A 21,192-nucleotide genomic window follows, 5' to 3' on the forward strand; every position below is an offset into this window, starting at 1 on the left:
TAAAGTCATCCTGGATATGCCCCATGACTGAATACTTTAGGCTGTTGAAGAGGACATAAATGCTGCCTTAATGTACATTTTATAACACAGCACTCTTAATCAGAGTAGTTTTCTTCTGTTACACCAAAGGTTGGACAATGAAATGATAGCGATATATATATAACGATAGAAGAATGAGTTTATCGCGATAGACTTTTATTTTGAAGGGTCCAAAATTAACACTCGCCAGGTGTCAGCATTTTCCCCTTTTTGGCGAGTAAAAGAAAGAGAGTTAGTCACCACATGGCAAATAAATGATCACATTTGATTATTTATAATTATCAGCTCTCATTTTGGTACATTTGTTTTGTCTTCTGCTCTTCTACCGTCTGTACGCGAGGTAAACAAATACATGTGAGACGAAACAGGAACACAGTCACTTCCGCTAATCATATCTGTAACATCTAGTTTGGGGTGATTAAGAATATTTGACCATTTTTAACGGGATCCAGTCATAAATGGGAGACACTCTTGCTGGACTTATAGCAGCAACAAAAAGTTCAATCAAAAAAAGTCGATTTGGGAAACACGATGTAGCTTAGCATGATGCTAATGCTAACGAGCTGGCCGTATGTGATCATGGGCTTAAGCTTGGACAATATTTTTACTAACCAGACTTTAAGAGGTGGGAGATATATACAACAAAATTAATTCGTAGTACATTGGTTAAAGACATTTTTATATAATAAGTGAATTGAATCGACTGTATATTAACAACACCGGGTGTTACACAAAAGCAGCAACCTGTCAGATGTTGAGCTTAACACCCTCCCTCTCCTTTCCTCGTGAGAGCGCTCCAGTTTCAGTGTCAATGATATATAATAGCAGTAATAGAAATCTTTATGTTTGTGTTTTTGTTAAGATTTAATATAAAATGTTATCACTTGGAGGTAGAATCAGGAAATCTGGTAAATCTATTCTTGCTTTCTCAGAACTGATGAAACAGTTTAGTGATCTATTTTATTTATGTTCTCTTTTGAAACTTGACAGCTTTTGCATTAATTTCCAGTTTAGTTTTATATATATATATATATATATATATATATATATATATATATATATTAATATATATATACATATTTAGCTATCTGAAAAAGTAGTTGAATCATGTGTTCAGTGGATCTGATATGTTGAAAATATGACAGAAAATATACATTGAATCTAAACAACCTGCCATATCGTCCAGACTTACACCGTATATTTTCTCAGAAACCCTGTGTGTGTTTTTGTACATCATTATATTACAATTTTACTTTAGTACCACAAATTGCATGTGAGATTATCTGTATATAAAGGTTCATGTAAGTATAATATTACTATAAATAGATATTGGAAACTTTCAGTTTTGACTGACAGTAAGGTATCTTATTGTTTTCACGCTGAGCTGAGGTACTGTGTGAATGACCATATCAAATGCAATTGTAAACTGCTCTTATATGCTTTAAGTTATAACACTAATGCAAAAAAGCAAAAAAAAATAAATAAATCACCTATAAAAAGACTGAGGCTGCATAGTTGAACATGGCCAGGTGTCACAGCTGCAGAATGGATGTGCAGACCTTAAAAAAAGATTTACTACAGGTGAACAAATTAAAAAAAATGCGATTCTTCCAAGTTATCTTCTCATTCTCAGCCCAGTTAAGCAAACAGTGTATGCAAAATCATAGGGCTGGGTAATCCTCAACCTTTCTGAGGCTGAATAATGAGGCTTAAACACCTTTATCCGTTCCTAAATCAATCCCCAAATGCAACATAATGTTTCTGCACAACAAGGAAAATAATAGGGCAGGTGCCTCCACCCCCCTGCAGTTCTCCCCTCTGTCAGTCTGGTGTGAAGACAGTGAGGGAGCGGAGCCGAGTGTGAGAAGATCTGGATGGTGTGGGAGGTGCTGGGTTGACTGCGGAGCTGTGGGGGGAGAAAACTCGACCACCCATTCCGAGCATGCATGGACCACGTCTTCTTGCTACTTTGAACTTTTCACTGCAATGTGTTGTAATAATAATTTTCCCTCTCATGGACAAGATGAAAAAAAACTACCTGAACTATGAATATATTGAATTTTACCACTAGAATTTATATGGGAATAAGATTTACCAATCTGCAGCATACGGACATTATCTTGTAAATCGATGCACAAGCTTGCTTACATTTCAGATGCAACAGGACTTTTTAGATGGATTCTACAATTTAAGTGGATTACATTTACTCCGAGGTGTCAAGTGGAAGTTGCTTTGCATTGATGAGGCATTGATTTCTGTGAGGAAGAGTTTTTGCGCGCTCGCTGCAAAGCTCTCATTATGAATGCAGCTCATTAAAGGAGGGCTTTGTAACTGTGCCAGTGTGTCTGTGTGACAGCGGCAGAAACAATGGAGCCGCGGCAGGGCTCGACACACAGCCGACTAAAACACACATGCAACACATTTCGCCCTCAATACAGAGAACCTTTGCATTAATTAGTTGAAAGAGATTGTTTTCCTGTGGTGGACTGGGTGTATTGTCGCTGACTCTTTGTGCTTCTATCCTTGCATTCATGGAGCTTCTTATCGCGTCTGTCCCCGGGGCCTGACCACGCGAGCTGTTGAGCGGAGAGGTGTGAGTCCATGTCATCCTCCTCATCAAATGGCTGTCAGGCCGGGCTTATCATGGGAGCTGCAGGGGGACTTTGCTGACCTGCAGAGTGAGACCCAGCGTGGCCGCCTCACCCGAGGGCCTTTGTGTCACCGCGACGGCCCCGACGCCGAGCGCCCTTCGCCTCCAGCATACAAGCAGAGAGCGATCACCTGACCTGTGCCGGCAGCAGTCACCCACTGCTGACAACCCACAGCGTCTGACTCCCCAGGGTTCATGCAGAGGTTCAAAAATCAAAATAAGAAAGATGATAGGAAAGAGCAAGGGGGAAAAATGCAGACAAAATCCTTTTCAGGAAAAGCTTCTGCCACAGAACCTCAAGGCTTTGTCCAATCTTTTTATCAAATATAGATGACAGAGGCAGCCTCTGCCCTGTCACCATCATATTTCCTAAAATGTCACCAGAGATGGTGGAGTTGATACTTTATGACTCGGGGCTGTGCTGACTGGACGCTTAGTGCACAGTATGATAAAGATAAGAGAAAGCATGTGTATGGTGTCGGGTCCTGTCTCTCCTCAGTAGCCATAAAAAACATCCAGTAAACAACCTAAACTGAAGTCGTGGTGTCATGGCTTAGTTTTTACCAGAGGGCTTACATGGTTGAATTAAAGCATATTGTGCTTGCACAAAGAAAAGAAAATCATAGTTTAGAACAGGCATGTCCAAAGTGTGGCTCATTAAAATTTCCATCATCCTGCATCAAATCAAAACTATCACCCCAGCACTTTCTAAAAACTGTGAATACGATTTCTTGTTTATGATTAGATAAATTAGGTTATAAGTCATCTTAAAACCATGGCAAGACTATTGCGAGACTCTTTCCAGTTCATTTCCAAAATGTTGACAGAATGGGAAAGAATGGAACATTGTTTTTAAATTTGAAAATAGCTATATTTCTGTTCTATGCAAAGACAGTAAAAGTACAATTCCATCGAGATTTCCATTTAATACTTCATTATCCTTTAAAGTTATAATGTAGCATTCACACGATTTGGGAATCAGGTGCGGACTAAGATCAGGGACTCAGATTTGGGCATGTGACGTTTTCAGTGATTCGAGCAATGTCTGATTTTCCACGTTAATCCTTAACTACTAAAAAAAAGTGCAGAACTATCTAGTGCTCTGGATTTTAAAAGCAATTCAGACACCATGCTCACTACTTTTCTTTTGTTTTTCTAAATGCTGGATATGATGTCACTGATTTTACGAAGTGAAAATCGAATCAATACAAACATTTGATGACGTGTATTTGTGACTCCACTGTGTTCTGATGATGAAAATGTAGATAATTTATTTAAAAATTATTATATTTAAACAGTTGTTTTTGTGAAAATTGTTTGACCACAATGGACTGTGGTCTATATTCGCTAATGTAGTGAGCATAGCTAGTTTTTCACAAAGACTTCTAGGAAATTTCTAGAGCACTCGATTTTGGAATTGTAGATTTGCAATGGCGAACACACAATACAGTGCACTATATAATGAGTAGGTAAGGAATTCGGACATAACAACGATCAAAGGGTTAAAAAAAAAAAGATTCAGTATTGCGAGGATTTGTCCTAAACTTCGGTAACACTTTAGAAGAGGTGCTGCAAAATACTCAACATAATGTTGACAAACAAGTTGATACATTTGTTAAGCTTGTTAGCACTAAGCAGTTTTCTCACTTTAGATAGTAATGAATCTTACTATGTTAAAACCTCTTCTAGTTTATTGTGGCAATAAATGTCTTACTAATAACCTGTAAACACATTAATAATGTTTGTTAATGTGTTAATACAGCTTGTAATAAAGTGTTACCTCAACTTCCATCCATTTTCTTAACCCGCGGGGTTGCCTGTTACTGTTTAACGACCGTGAGAATGCAACCAAATCTAGACCTTTTTTTGTAAGAAAAACTTTGGACACCCTTGAGAAACTCAGATAAAAATAGTTCACTGTAATGAAAACCATTCTAATTTTATTCATCACATTGTGTGAAATGCTGAAGCAGAGCATCTGTGCTGCCTGAAGCACACTAAAGTCTGTAACACTATAGATTTTTTTAAATTAGATTTCAACAAATGTTGAAGAATCTAAAACAGCATCACATTATTTAATCTCCTTTTCCAAAGTGCAGCTTTTCAGGTTTTCATAGCGCTTTGGTTAAACTTTCCCTCCGTGTTAAGCCTTAGTCACAACTGCCCTTGCAGGTGGATACAGGCTATTTTCAGGAAAAAATTGGTCCAACCTCTATGGGACACAGAGGTGGACAAAATTTTCAGGTCTTTCAGGTCATAGACCGCTCCATAAGCCTGTAGAGTTAAAACGTTCATGCATCTTTTTTTCCTATGGACATGGTGGGCGGCAGGTCATAGGGAGCAACACACATGGGTAACTAAAGGTATTGTCGGGGGTATGGATTTTTCACTTTTTCAACCCCTCAAATTCTGCACACTTCACAAAATAAGTGTGCCTCTTTTGTATTGGGCATCTACAGACACTTAAGTATCACCTGCACACCTCGTGTGTCTGCAGGATTTGCAGATGGTCAGTAAAGAGCCAATCTCACTAATGACTAAAGAGTGGTGACAGCATCATCTGTACATCATAAGTGCGTTTAATCCACATTATCCTCACAAATACCTTACAATATACACTCACCACACGCGCGGGAGTTGTACATTCCATTTTCATGATGTCCCTTAAGGCACAAGCCTCAAGAGAAGACCGGCACTTCCTTTAGAATGCAGCTGCTCCTGTCTACAACCCTCTATGGGCCTGGACAACCCAAAAACATGGTCCATGTCACTAAGACTTTAACAGTTTCTTTTCATATTTAAGAGCCAATTTTTCACAACATAAACTAAGCACTTTGATGCTAACACCTTCAACAACCACAGGGGATTTTGACACAAGTGATAACAGGCTATTTAATGCAAATATTTCAGTTAATATACTTGTCACTGATGAGTTTTCTTCAGTAGAAGTTAATACTATTCTCAGGTGTATATACATAGATCAGTTTTCTTTTATCTTGAACATAAAGCCTGGGTTTAGATAGGATTTATGCTAATGATGATGGATATCATGTAATCAGTGCTTGGTGTAAATAAAATAGAAAGAAAGGAAAATCCTTTATTGGAACTTTGAAGTATTTCAATTCAATCCATTAAAGAAAAATCAGACGATCAAAACACATTTTTATCCGATGAATGCAAATGTCTGAGTTGACAAAACATATTGTACCCACGTGAATATGGCAGCATTTATACAGAGATATCTGTAGTTTCCCATAATGGGTCTTCAGTGGAAGATAGCACAATATTTCATTTCATGGTGGATAGATTGACCTAATTTAGACAGGAAGTAGTTTTAATTGTCATGTATTCAGACATAAATGATAAAGTAAATAAATGCAAGCTAGCAATGAAAGATGGAACTATGCAACAGACTCAGCACCTGGCAACTGATGGTCTCTGTGCAGAGTAAAGATTCACAAATGGTGTTATTAAAAACATCCTACATGCAATCGAACTAATCCATCTCTTAAACGTCTGCACACGTGTACTTTTTCCGTCTCCTTCTCTAATGGTTGTCAGGTGGATGGAGTGTGTCTCTAACTGAAATCCATGCGAGCGTGCAATTCTCTCTAATTGGGAAAAGACGGAAGGGGAAAAAAAATTGCATCCGGGTGGATGACAATAATTTAACGAGGGTTCTTCTGTCTGTTTAAACACAGATAATCAGCTGGGAGGCCCCCCTCTTGCAGACGCACCGTCCCCTGTGTGCATCCCGGAGCTCTTTGTTTTCATCAGTGTTTGTAGTAAAAACTTGCAACAAGCTGTCAGGTCTGTTCACACTCTGCTCATGATACACACACAGAAAGATGCACTGGCAGTTCAGAACATATCCGAACAGAATGCAGTTTTGTGTGGGAATCACAAAACAAATTGAGACTCAATTAAGCACATATACATGCAGGAAAAACAATGCATGCAAACCTATGTAGACATTTCTGTGCATTGCACGTATAGAAGCACACATCTAAGAGCGCACTCGCTGACGCTTCCAGAGGTAAACAGACTTGTACGCATCAACAAAACTGCTGCTGCATGAGAATGATATCTCCTTTTTTATTACTGAGACAGAGGAGGACTAAAGAGGACTGACAGAGATATGTTTGAATCCCCTAAATCAGGCATGTCCAATATCAGCCTGTGGGCCAAATGTGACCAGGGTTCAAATTTCTACAAACTTCTGTCAAAAGTAAAAAATCTGACCCCCGGCACTTTCTATAAACTGTGTGTATGATTTATTGATTAAGATTGCCTACATTACATTATAAGACATTCAGAGGTTTAAAATTCAGTATTTTGTTTTTGAAAAATGGTATTTAGATGTACTTCTGGTATATGAGAATAAATTAAATGTATTTCAGTATTTCAATGTATTTAATTTGATAGTTGATTTGCATTTAATTTCATTATAAGAGATCAGTGAATGTAGGCATATTGGTTGGCCCTCACAAATTTTCACCTTATCAAATCTGTTTCTCTTTACAACAAGTTTGGACACCCCAATCTAAATATTCGGGTAGACAGCTGGTTCCTCTTGCAGCAGGTCTAATAGTTAAGACAGGAATAACTAGAAAATCTGGTCCAAATAGAAACGCTCGGTAATGCAGGCAGGGTAGCACAAACAATACTTCGCACTGAGTGAGGCTCTAAGCAGTGCTCAAGTGTCATGTGGGTCACAGGCAAATGAGAGTCAGCTGAGTGACATCTGGGGAGTGTGTGTTGAGGTTGCTGGGAGATGTAGTGTGTTCTGTACTCTTGCCACTGCTCTCGCCGGTGACCAGAGGAGTAGATAGAACTATGAGCTCTAGCAGTATTACTATGAGGTGTCATTTCCCTAAGACTACAATCTCATATCCCAAAATGCCACTGCACATCAACCTAAATGTACGTTTTTCAGCAAATTTGGAAGGTAGCTACACGTGGAAGCATTTTTTAATCAGTGGCATTTTTACATGATATTAGTCGGTTTTAAGGAAAAGTTAAAATTTTACGGCAACCAAGAGATTTTTCTCTAAGAGTTGGTCAGTGGCCAACCAGGCACATTTCGAGGTTGTGCAATGTGTCCAGTGACAGTCGCGGATGATGCCATTATAAAATCGGGTGACAGCTGGGCGACCACAGGGTGGATCACCGGTTGCCAGCAGCTCTGATTGGACGATGTGCAAATGTCTCTAGACAATGACCGGTATCTCAGGGGTATAGACAAAGGGGGGCATTCTGCATGCCTGACTGCCACGTCTACATTCATGACCACACAAACAATAAAAAAATAAAAAAAAAACGGGGTAAACATGAAATCATAAAGATTCTGCCGATATCTCCTCATCGTACGATGGCAGTTGTATTTGTGACTGTAGCCAAATTTATCCTCCAACAGAGTTGCTCTAAATCAAGTTTGACTGCCTAAATTGATGTTTAGGTTTACGGGAGAACCAAGAATTCAGTAAAATGGTTTTCTATGATTGTGTCCCAAACCATGTCTAGGTAAAGACCTTTGATCTTGTTGGGAATCTCTAAGATGCAACAGATAGGACTTAAGAATTACCCACACATGACGCCACGCTGATGTCATCCTCATCTAAGGAAGACCGATCCATAACTAAGACAGCCAGATTCCATTTATCCCAAGGTGATGTGACTCAAAGCAAGGTGAATGATGGCATCGTCCTCCAGAACTCTGATGTTTTCATCACTATCTGCTTTCTTCTCGTCTTTGTGTGGCTAACAATCCCCAACGCACAGCCAGTCTCTAAACGCCTAAGTGAAAACAGTCGGTAGCCAAAACAGCCATCTGATGCAAAGCAGTGAGATATAGGAAAAAAAGATTTTTCTGATAAAACTCTTTACTTCCCAGAGGAAAATAGAATGCCACGGTTTGTTTGCGCGGCTCTCCGGTGGCACTAGCTGTGACAAAGTAGAAAGAAATGGAAAAAGATGGAGGCAGACACAGGAGATAAAACTGATTTTGAAGAGCTTCGTTCGTTTTGGGGATGGAGAGCTGCAGGAACACAACAAGGGGCTCCAGACGCTTGATCTGTGGCTGAAAAGGTCAGCTGGGTTCTTACTGAGATAAGGAACACATAAAAAGGAAAAGGTCAATTCATCAGTTCCCTCTTAAATCCTCTTCTGCAGCTTCATAGAAAGATTTAGTTGGCTGATAAAAACCCACTGGCTTGACGGTGGATGTGACATCGTCTGAATGTACAGACTGAACCACCTCAGTGCCAAGAAAGTGCAATCTGGAATTTTAATTATCTTTTTAATTTCCCCTCCATCTATAACGTTGCATTGAAAAACAAACAATAAGAGCCGGTGAAATTTCATAAAGCAGAGCAGTCATGCAATTGAATGTGTGATTCACACAAAATTACACTATGAAATCTCCAATTACCAAGTCAGGAGGAGGCATTGGTTACGCAACAGTGAATGAAAAAAGCATCAGGCAGTGAGAGGAGAGCTGTAAAAGGAGAAGGTAAAAGAAATGCCTTTTTTAACCAGTATAAGCAGAAATTAGGGCGCTTAAATCTCCATTTTCTGCCTCTGACTGACAGCAGTAGCGCTCGCAGACATTCCTTTATGCTGCAATCAAACACGGTTGGCTTACAGATCAGGGCTGACTCCGAAAAGGGTTGGCTGTGTGACTTTGGCATAAGGAAGATTTGTGTGTCTACGTCTGTCCATATGGGCCTTTGTAATATTCAGAAATTGTGAAATATAATCTGGTCTGAGGGGAGAGATTATATTTCAGGTTAATCTTTCGCCGGGTGGACACAAGATCAATCACGTCGAGCACTTTCTCCCGTCCACATCTCTTCCTTTCTTCTATTAATTTGAATGGCTGAGAGGCCAACAAAAAAGAAAGAAAGGAAGATAGATGACAACATTCTCCGTCAACTGTCTGGAGATAGTGCAGAAGATGTGGGAAGTGCAAGGTTCAAATGCGTTTAATATACTAATGAAGGCGTTGGAAGATCATTTATGGAGTCATGGAAGCCCCTCACAGGGGCGGGTCATTCTTCTTAAAGGCCTATTTTCCACAGATCATTCAAATCTCTTTCATCTAAGTGTGCTTTCACATGAGGAAAGTCCAGTGGAGTTGGTTTAATTATGCAGGAAGTGCTCCAGTATTCCACCCTTCATGTGATTTGCCTTTACACACTACACCCTTGACAGCAGGCCACAGACTAAACAGAAATACCCCTCCTTCGGGAAAAAGTCATACTGCTGCAACAGCTGCTTGTTTAGGGGCAGGATTGCAACAAATGAGCACTACCCTACCCTAGCATGAAAACATAAACATATAGTAAAAAACTGTGGCAGGTCCTATGACTATCTTCCACCTTCCATCAGCCCAAAATCTAACTGCTAAAGACTTATTTCAGGCACCTTTTTCTCTAACACAAATAAATCTTTACTCCCATTCTTAATATCTCTCCTTATTGAATACCATTCAGGTATTTTCCAACCTTGTTCATGCACTGAAGTGGGCGGCTCCAATCAAAATGCACCAAATACTCTAGTGAAGTGAATTGCATCACTTGCAAATGAATCATGAGTTTAATTTCTGGACATCGAGAACCCACCAAGTATTGAAATACTTGTTTAGGTAGGTGACAGACTCAATGCCTGTTGATGATAAAACTCCAGTTTTCCACACAACACATTGATTGCAGTTGGCCAATCAAAATAGACACGATTTTACCTAATTTATGTAAACATTCTTCCTCTGCTTGGAAGTTTAGAACTTTCTGAAACTCCTGAATTTCGGTTAAATGAAATCCAATGGCTTTATTCCAACAGCTTCCACGAAATTCTGCCTTCCCTTTTCCATATGGAGACAGCTCGCTGTCGTTTGCCAAGCCGTTTTCTCAGAAAGTCTGGCTGTTGTGATAGCTATGCAACCTTTTATTGACTAGACATCTATTACACACATGGGCGGCGGTGCTGCAGCGGCAGCGGCAAGTCAGCTGTGTCCTTCTTAGACCGTCTCCACTTCACAGGTTTCACATCTGGCGCTGGCATACAAAGCACACGATCCTCTCATTGCAAAGCATTTCAGGAATTGCCTTTCACCCCAGGAACAAATAAATTCAAAATTTTCTGTTTTTATGTCTTGTCCAGCCAACCCTGCCACTCTGCTCGACACGATGTCTCTGAACTGGCATTCCATTACTAACAGTCAACTTCCTAAATGCCACAACGCTCTAAAATTCATGAACCTTGCTTTTTATTGGAATATTCTCCATGACTGGGATTTGGTTTTTCTTGGGAAAGCGTTGTGTGTGTTTAAGTGTGTGTGTGTGCGCAGGCTGAGGGTGCCTCGTTCTCATTCATATGCATCAGCAAGTTATCAGAGACCGCTGTGCCTCATCGAGCTGAGAAGCTGCTTTCCATTTATTTCTCAAATGCAGTGGAAAGTGATTCTTCTCCTGCCTAATAAAACTTATAAAACTGCCCATGCTGCTTTCAAAATTTCTTCTAAGGCAAAAAAAATATTAATAAAAGGAAGGCAGGCTGATTGGAGAAGCACAACATGGGATAAAGAAATATAAAAGGTCTCTGCTCTCTGCTGGGAGAGGGGATATTCATTATCCAGCAACACTGAGAGGATGAGAGATGCCACTTTAGCCTAGTGGTGCCTTGAATATTGTTTGGCTGCCATCGCCGTTCCCTCGGGACACTTCATTTGATTGCAGTTCCGCAAAAAAAAAAAAAAATCTAAACATAATGCAGAGGGAGAATCTAGACTGTCTTTCTCCACTGCACTGCTCCTCTCATCAACATCTGCCATCCTGTTAATTAGGCCCCAAAAAGCACACATCATTGAGTTTTAGTGGTTCACAGTCAAAGTGTGACATTCATGAGGAGGAGCTCAAAAGCACGATGGGTTTTACAAAGCCCTGCCAGATCAGAGGGCGAATCCGCACGTCTGCAAAACCGGCCTTGGCTTCACCACCTGCTTCACAGCACAACCCTGGAAGGTTGGAAGGCTGCTAAACTTTGCTTCGACCTGATTTCCCTCCTTCCTGAACAACGATCAGAGGATCTCCTCCGACGGGAAGGAAGTTGAAAGCAACGGGGAGCAGCTGGAGCAGCGGGTTGGAGGTGCAGCGAATGAGGACGAACAATCGAAGGAATCAAGTGGGAGAGGGAAAGGAGGACTGACAAGAGTTAATCAGCCAGCGTGGAACTGAGAAATGAGGTTTCTCCGCCTTCGTGTTCGGGCAAGAAAAGCAGATTCAAACCAAAAACGAAAGAGTAAAAAAAAAAAAAAAAAGTCACCTCAGTGAAATAGCTTTGCAGGCCAGCTGAGAAGGGCGAACACATTTTCATGCAGAACACCTGCAGCCCCCGAGAACAGAGGAAAGACAGAATACAGACACGGGGAGGGGGAGCCAGCGAGTAATAAATCTCCCGCAGCTTGTGGGGCCAGGCAGGAGGCGAGAGTGTCAAGATAGTTTCTATGTGTGAAGGGAAGGGAGGAAGGCTGACGAACAAACCCCTGCGACTGACTCCTGCTCTTCAAGAGGACCTGCCACAAGCCTGGTTTGTCACGCCGACCAAACCAGCGAGGAGCTTCATTTGCATGAACACACCAACCAAGAAAATGGAGTGCGGAATAATCTGAAAGTGTGGATGTTTCTGGTCAAAACCAACGACAAGGTAGAGATGATGGGAAAGCATCTTTAACCTCTAAGGAACTGGGACCTACATTTTTGATTATATTACTGCGGAAGTTAAGTCTGCAAAGAAGACTATGGTCACATATCCCAAAATGCAACCATACAGTGACCTAAATGCAAGTTTCTCAGCAAATTTGGCAGGTGGCTATGCAGAAGCAAATTGTATAGTGACTGGAAGATTTTTCTCTAAAAATTGAGATCGGTCAGTGGGCGCCCAGGCATATTTGCAGATTGCGCAATGGTAGTCCAGTGACAGGCGAGGAAGACATTATTACGAAGCCGTTTGACACCCACAGGGTGGATTGCCAGCAGCTGCTCTGACCGGACGATGTGCAAGTGGCCATCCATATCAAGCGCCACCGATCAGTAGCTCGGGGGACTATAAAAAGTGGACCATGCTGCACTCCTGAGGGTCGCCTGATTGCTGCATGACTGCCACTTTACTGCTGCCTGACTGTCATCTGAATGTCACCTGTCTGTCGCCTGACTGCTGCCTGACTGCCACCTTACTTCGGCCATCTACATTCACGACCACACTATAGATTTTTATAAAAATCGGGCAGTAGCATGCAATTTCAAGGATTCTTCCGATGCCTCCCAATCACACTGTGACAATATTATTTGTGACCATAGCCTTATCTGGGGCCAGGTGACTGTGTGTGTAGAGGGCTGACTCAAATATTCACTCGGGTTTTAAGAAGTTAAAAGAAGGAATTGTTTGTTGGAAAGACTGTCGTGAGCAGCTTCCTGCTGTCGGAATTATACTTTTTTCTAGTTCTCAATAAGTGACATAAAGCAGGAAATGCAGAAATGCTCTTCTGTGTTCATCTCCTTCTTTTTCTCTACCAGCGGCACTGATATTTTTCTAAAATAGCTATGCTACTAAGAGTCCAGTGCTTATTTGGTTCTGTCTGAAGACAGATAGTGGACTAAGAGGATATTCTCCCTCTTGTTTCTTTTTCTTTCCTTATCATCCCTCGTTTTCCCCACATCTTTAGTGTCTGACTTTCCACCAATAACCTGGCAGTGATCAGAGAGTAGGTGCTGATGCTGCAGCCAGAACCAGCTCAGTGTGTCAGTGGGTGGACAGACACTTCATTCTCCCACTTGGCAAACCTAGCTCTTCTGTTCTGCAAAAACCCACCGGCAAAAGACTCAACCCAGTTTCCCTAACAGCTGCTACAAAGGCTGACTCAAGAGCCAACAGAAGGATCAAGACAGCACTATTTTTATGGACCTTCTGCAGTGGTAACCAACTCACGCCGCGTCTTGACAGTTCTGTCCGCTTGAAAACACACAAACAGCCTATTAGTAAATGAAGCGTCCATTACTGCTGATATGCATAAGTATAGCGCCTGTTCCCTAATCATGAATGCAGACCGGCATCACCCCGTCAGCCCGCGTCGCTCGACTTGTACCGTCTCAAGTTGCAGTCAAGTTGAAAGCCGAGGGCAGCGGTCGACTCTATAACTAGATTACCTCCCCTGCTTCTTCTTTTTTCTCACCCAGTCGCTTCACGAGGGGTAAAGAGAGACGCTTCACATCTAATTAATGCACAGGACGATTGTATAAAACAGCTAATGAGGATGTGATCACAGTGCCGTGAAGGCAGGCGGTGCGGGAAGGGGAGGGGAGGAGTGCTACTCCACTTTCAGGAGGAGCTTCTCGGCTTCTGTCATAGGACGAGGGCTCAGGGTGAGACTGGAGGCGGCTGGGCGGACGCTTGTTTGTTTGTTTACCTATTTTATCTCAATTATCAGAAAGAGAGCCCTGCAGGAGTGTCTGTTGGAGAGACAGTGGAATTATGTAATCGGTGGAGTGCATTATTGTGGAAGACATCTGGAAGACTGTACAACTTTACTCAAGGAAAAATATCCAGAAAATCCACACAAACACTTAATAGGACCCGGGCGATCCTGTTCTATAAAAAACTTGCTCCCTCAGCACGTCCAGCAGATGAATGGGCTGCTCACTAGCAGCTCTCTAAGCAACTGCTCATTACTCAAAACACATCTGCTGGTGAGTAACCCCCCCCCAAACCAATTCAGCCTCACTTTCAGTCTATATATTAATCCCTCATACCTATACCTAAACTACTTCTACTAAAAGGCTCTACGTTATGACTGAGCTCCAAATAAATCACCTCAACACAAACAATCAATGCTCCAGCTCACCTGTGCAATCTCATAGAGCAGCTTGTAGTGTTCCTCTCGCTTCTGTAAAGTGCACAGATTGCAGCCCATTATAGTTGTCGTGGAAACGCCGGGCGTCCAAAGTCCCCAGGCGTCCAAAGTCCCCCCCCTGAGTAGTGATGGTACACGCGCAAGGGGGTCACCCCTTCACAGCGGAGTTGCTGGCTCGCATCAGTCACTCCTTAGCGAGCATCTCCTCCGGGGCGTCCCAGTCCCACATTCAAGACAGGTCAGAGCCAGAGCCAGCTCGGAGGCGCTGGAAGCTTCCAGCTGAGTCTGACAGCAGAGCCTGCGGAGAGATGCGCGGCGGCAGCAGCCTCAGCAGCAGCAGCAGTTCAAGCATCAGCCGGGATGTCTGCTCTCTCCCTCTGTGTCAGCCTCACACACACTCGCTCACGCACAGGAGTTGTGACCGTTCACCGAGACACTCCCCCTTCTGTCCCTCCTCGGTGTGAGCGCACATGACGATGCCGATAGCAGCTCATGAATAATGAGGGGGGGACCTCCGTGGTGTTCATGAGGGAGGTGGGAGCAGGGGAGGGGTCTGACAGAAGGGGAGGAGCATGCTTCATCAGAGAAAGCACAATTACACAATAAGCTCCTTTGTGTGAACAGGTTAATACTGATGAGCAGAATGTGGGCTGAGAGGGACGTGAGGGATACTCCTGCAACAATGATTTTTATGCTTGCTTTTTAGTTGAAGATAATCAATGATGCTCTTATTTTGTCAATTCAAAAAAGTAAAAGGGTTTGACTGCACAAGCAGGCCAGTCCCCTCAGAAACAAGTCAAAAATTCGCACTCCAGACGAGTAAGAATTTTTGAATTTATTTGATTTTTCAGTCCATGTCTAAAAAAGAAGAAACAATTTAAAAACTGAGGGTAGGCTAAGTACTGTATCAATGTATAATACATTTTTTTCTAAATAAAATATTTAATGTAAAAAAAAAACATACTCCACTGGTAGATTTTCTTCGAATTAACAAAATATTTTTTAACAAACTGAGATTATTTAGCTATTGAAAAACTTTCCTGATAGGAATATGTTTTCTTACAATAAAAAATGACAAATTTCCTTAAAACAAGAGACTTTTTACTTTAAGATTCATTTTTTTCCCCGTGCTGGACAGATCCATCCAAAATATTGATATTATTGATCTCAAGTTGGTACCAGATTGATACTGATACCTGTTTTTATTGTTGTATTTAAAGGATAAGAAGTTAAACATTATTTATATTTCTACCAGTTGTTTTTTTTTTTTTTTTAATTGTTAAACATTTGGATTTATTTTTACATTATTGTCACTTGTTTCTTTTGGTTTTTATGCTGTTTTTTTACATTCACTTCTTCACTTTTTATTTAATTTAATAGGTTTTCATTTTAATAAACTTTTCTATTTCATTGAAAATACTGTCCTAATTATGTCTTTATATCAACCAAGTAATTAAAAAAAGAAAATTAAAAATATATATATTCACAACTATTAAAAACAATTGAGATTTTGAGGTTTATGTCGCATGCACCATATATTAAAAAATATCGATATTGGTATCAATATCAGAGATTGGACCACCCAAATGCTCAGTATCGCACAGACCTAGTTTTTGCAATGATCCAATCGGAATGAACATTTATTTATGACAACTTAAAAAAAAAAAAAATCTAAATAATTCCCATTCTTTGAATCGAGAAATACAAAAACAAGTTTGGATGCTTCAGCCTCCAACTTCCTTTCAAGTTGAAACACATAACTTGCAAATTGGGGGTGAAAAAATGTGCTGCATATTTATAACTCAGGTGATTTTGACACTCAGGGGGTCCTCAGAGAAAATTAGCAATCAGAAGAGCGACAGAGGCTTGGAAGACAATACATCAACCGTCACCGTTCTCAAACTGTGATAATTGCAAGACAATAGCGCTTGGTTATTGTCTCCGCTCTGGAACCTCCTTCCATGAGCAGGAAGCTGCACTAACGAGCAATAACTGTTAACAAATTGGCCTCCCAGCAAACATTGGGACTCGAGGTTCGGGCACAGTACAGCTAAGAGGCAGATGAGTGCTCATCAGCTGGCTACTGGGCATCCTGCCCCCCGGGGCTCTAATCCGATTTTCTGGGCTTTAATTTTGCTCCGCTGGCTGGAGGCAAGCCCAACAAAAAGCTACATCACCAATAGGATTAATATCATCATCTTTTGTTCATCTATTTCTCAAACATCCTCTCTCCAAGCTGCTCCTCGTCCAGGACAACTTACACAAGTGAGTTCCCTGAAATTGCCAGGCAACACCAAATCCATGAAGGGCTGTTCACTAAAGTGTCAATTTGACATCAAAGACTCTTGTTGGGAAAGCGAGGTGTAGGAGCACATCGCTGCATTTGATGAGCCGAGCTGCTGTTTGCTTGTGGTACAATGGACTGTGGAGGAAATGGGAGTCACAGACAGTCTTCGGAAAATTGCATATCAAGACTGAAGCTGTGCAAGAAGCACTTTTCATGCGGTTGCCTGTGGTCAGCGGAGATCAAAACCGTAGAAATCATCAAGGGGAAACGAAGTGAACTTCCTGCAAAGAAATGCAAATGTTTCTCAGAGAATTGGAAGGTTTGTCTCTGTATGAACACCAATGTGTGAGAAGACAAAAGAAAAAAGAGCTGCAAGAATCACATCGACCCACTCTTTTGTGGAAAGGTAAACTATTGGAGTGCAACATCCCTTTACAATACAGATGTGAAGCTATGAAGGTTTGATTCCATCATTATAAATGGTTCTATCTTTATGATACAGCTGCTGTTTATCTGCACGTTTCCCATCTTCCTTACGGTCACAGACCCAGTCACCCAGTCACACACACATTGCCACACTGATGGCGGCGAACACTGGCGCCGACCTTCCATCAAAGGTAATGTGGGGTTCAGTGTCATGCCCAAGGACACTTCGACACATGGAGGGAATCGAACCCGCAATCCACCGATCAGGAGTCGACCGCCCTACTGCTGCACCACTAGCACAGAACCAACGGCAGAATTTAAAATATTAGAAATTAGAGGCTTCTGGAAACTGTCACCGTTTATTTAATAGTGGATGGAAAAGGGTTACAAGAAACAAGACTCTACTATAAAGGTTGGGATGTTCTTATTCATCATTTTTCTCATGACATGGAAAGTTAATCTAATGTAGGAGATATAAAAACAGCCTTGCAATGGACAGATAATCTGACCACAGTGGTCCTGTCTTAGCCTGACAGTAGTTGGGATAGGCCCCAGCATCTATTTGACCCTGAACAGGATCAAATGGATGGATGGAGATCTAAAACATAGTCATTTTATGAGCAGCTAAGGTGGGAATTTATCAAATTTACCCTTCAGTACAATTATTTTTCAGATTAGAACAGCGTTGTGCTGAAAGACGGTGTAGTTCTCAGCACCAAAACCGCTTCAAAGTAGGAGTGGGTGACACTGGCACTTTGAGTATCCATCAGATACCAAGTAATTACAGGGCTAGAACTGTTGATATCAATACTGATACTTTTTTCTTTACAGTAGAATAAATTTGGAATTACACATTTGTTAATTAATTTTGTAATAAAACACAGGACAGGGACTTTAAATGTTTATTAGCTACTTTCAGCAATCTGTACTAAACGCACATAAAAATTAGAGTTAGTTATAATACAATAATAATAAAAAGAAAGCAGTAACAAGTACAAAATTTAAGAAAAAAGCAAAAATGTAACAAAAAATGTAAGTAAAATAGTACTACAAACACTTATTAAAAAATAAATAAAAGCAGAAATAAAATATCAAATTCACTAGTGAAAAAAGAAACACCAAATATAAAAATAGAAACAACACAACCAAAAATCCTGCCATTGCATGCAAATATGTGTCTCTTTATGACTCTCTCCAATGAACCAGGAAGGGGAGGGGCAAGTTGTGAGGAGGTTGTGTGTTGTTTGTACAAACAATATTGCCAGATTGGGCAGCTTGCCGCACAATCTGACAACACCACACACAGATGGAAGTAAATTCGAGCTCTATTGAAGAAAAACTGCAACTAAAGTATTAAAAGTATCAATCATCATGCTAGTATCGATACTTCATCTTGGTGTTGATACTATCAAAGCTCAGATCGATACACCCATCCATACTTCAAAGGCTAATTGGTGATTCTAAATTCTTCTTTGGTGTGAATGTGAGTGTGTGAGGTAATTGTGTGGCACTGAAACTGACTAACGACCTGTTCTGGGTGTATCCTGCTTTCGCCCAACAGGAGCTGGGATAGGTTCCAGCAACCCCGTGACGCCCGGATGGATGGACAGACGGTCGGACGGATTTCCAAAATATACTCGATATCTGAGTAGTTAAAGGTGGGAGTTTGAAAAGGTTGTTCCAGTCAGTAAAAGTTTTAGAGCAACACAGGGTTATAATTTTCCAATAATAAAAATGCATAATATTGTGTGTCTGAAGAATATGGATTTACATTGATAAACAGTGATTTGTCCTCCTTCCTAATATTCCCTTGACATTCCAACCCCTCTTTCCTCTCGTCTGTCTGACTGTAGTTTATCATCCAGTTGCCCTTTGCCAGTTAGGGTTGAAATAAAGCCTTACTTGCTTTCACGCAGTCAGTTAATGGGCCTCACATCACAGGGAATGGAAAGGAGATTTAGTGGAGGCTTTTTAGGTTTCTTTAATGGCATTCCTCACAAACGGATGCAGGGACAAATGTAAACGCTTCTGTTTTAGCTAAGTATGGATCTTAAACTGTAAATCTTTGTACTCACAGCCCCATACTTGGCAAAAAAAAAAATCTAAGTGCAAAACGTGCAATCACAATATGAAATAGCTTTTATATTGATTCCTTATCCTTATTGTTCCAATGGTTCAAATCATCACGTAAAAAAACAAGAGCAAAAGCATAAAAAAACAATTTATTTTCCATTTTGCTTTTTTATGTTTTCACAAACATTTTAAGACTACACCTATTCCTGCAAAGACAAACTGCCCTTTCTGCTATTGACGAGCACCATAACCTGAATAAATCAAGCCTGGACATGAAACTTATTTCTTATAGGGAGAAAAAAGTGGGCATCTTCCCAAACAAGCGGAACAGACACGGGTGTTTGAGAACTGATGATGACCTTGGCAACATGCAAAACCCTCTTAATGGAGCTGAAGATTTAATAAGAGGGAGTTATTGAAGTGATTACCTGTCTGTGGCAATGTCTGTCAGGAATACCAAATGTCCCCACAGTGTTTAATATACAAACAGCTTTATTATTCTGGCTCTGACATACAGAGTGGGTGGAAATCTCTCTGCAGCCAACGCCAAAGATTAAAAATCCCGTTCACGTGAGCGGAGGGCCGTATAGAGACTGAGAGGTTTGTCATTTGTTGCGCGGCTCAGATCTGATCGCAGCGCGCCACTATAGAGCAGCTGCTTCTCCCGGGCATCTATGTGACCTGATTTGAGAGTAATTAAATGAGGGCTTTTTCTGAATGAATCATGGTGGTAGCCAGAGTCTCCGGTGACAGCTTTGACAGAAAATGGTCCAGCATGCGCACACAAATGCACAGGTGGGTGCTTCAAAGCCTGTGCAACCAGGCCGTGGGAAGCCGACCAAAACACCTTTGTCAGTGACAATCAATTATTAAGGAGGGAAATCTTTAATTCATGTGGGAACATGACCGCGGTTAAAAATAGACTTTTGTGCATCAAAGCACATGAATTGATGCTTTTATTAATTATCAACATAAATGAAAGTTTCATCCTTTCATCCTGGATAAACAAATTTTGTCTTAACTAAATCATATTTACAGTTTTGAAGGAAGTCAAATCAGTGTAACTCTATGGTATTTTTAAAAATAATACAACATTATTATAAAATACTTTTAAAAATATTTATTTTAATTAGTTTTTGAAGTGAAATGCAGGGAAGCAGACAGATGGTTTGGATATGTTCTGTTGTAATGTTGGAAAAGGAAAGCTGAAGCTAGAACTACCAGGAAAAGTGCCGTAGAACAACACCATAGAGGATGTTAATGGATGTAGTGAAGGAAAACGTGAGCGTGGTATAAGCACCAAGCTTCAAAGCATAGAGGGAAGCAACCAGCAAAATGGTTGAGTTTTTACTTTTCAGCAAATTTTCCAGTTCATTTTTTAATTCTTTCAACCCCAGGCTCACAGTGTGTGGCCCACAAAAGTGCTGCCATGAAAATATTCACAACTACATCACACTGTGAGTCACAACACCATGCACGGTGCACAACACCCTCAGGACACCCCGCACTGCTGCTGCACCTGCCATCCTGCTGCTCTGGGGGAATTTAAGGAGGAAATGCTTGTTCCCTTAAGCCTAACCTCATGGTTTTTAAAGTCCCCTCTGGCTTTTGGTGAATACTAATACTTCCGGATACATCCACAGGCGCTCAAGCATAAACAGAGCTGGCTGTTAAGAATCTAGTTCATGTTTTAATCTCTGGAGGGGAGGACTATGGTCTGCGTCCTCTGAGATCTGATAAATGTGATTAGGTCCTTTGTTGCAGGATTTCTTTTTTTTTTCCATCAATCCAGTCGAATGTACGGCACCAAGA

General features: G+C 41.0%; 1 protein-coding gene across 1 annotated transcript in view; it reads right to left on the bottom strand.

Annotated features, from left to right (window-relative positions):
* LOC112151691 (PDZ domain-containing RING finger protein 4) overlaps positions 1-15,514 on the bottom strand; it is a 68,864-nt gene extending 53,350 nt beyond the window's left edge. Inside the window, exon 1 of the mRNA XM_024280705.2 lies at positions 14,586-15,514. Within this exon, the coding sequence (XP_024136473.1) occupies positions 14,586-14,654 (69 nt within the window). The 5' untranslated portion in view covers positions 14,655-15,514. The remainder of the gene's footprint in view (positions 1-14,585) is intronic.
* Between the last annotated feature and the right edge of the window lie 5,678 nt (positions 15,515-21,192).

Source organism: Oryzias melastigma, linkage group LG6 (assembly GCF_002922805.2).
Source record: "Oryzias melastigma strain HK-1 linkage group LG6, ASM292280v2, whole genome shotgun sequence".
NCBI lineage: Eukaryota > Metazoa > Chordata > Actinopteri > Beloniformes > Adrianichthyidae > Oryzias > Oryzias melastigma.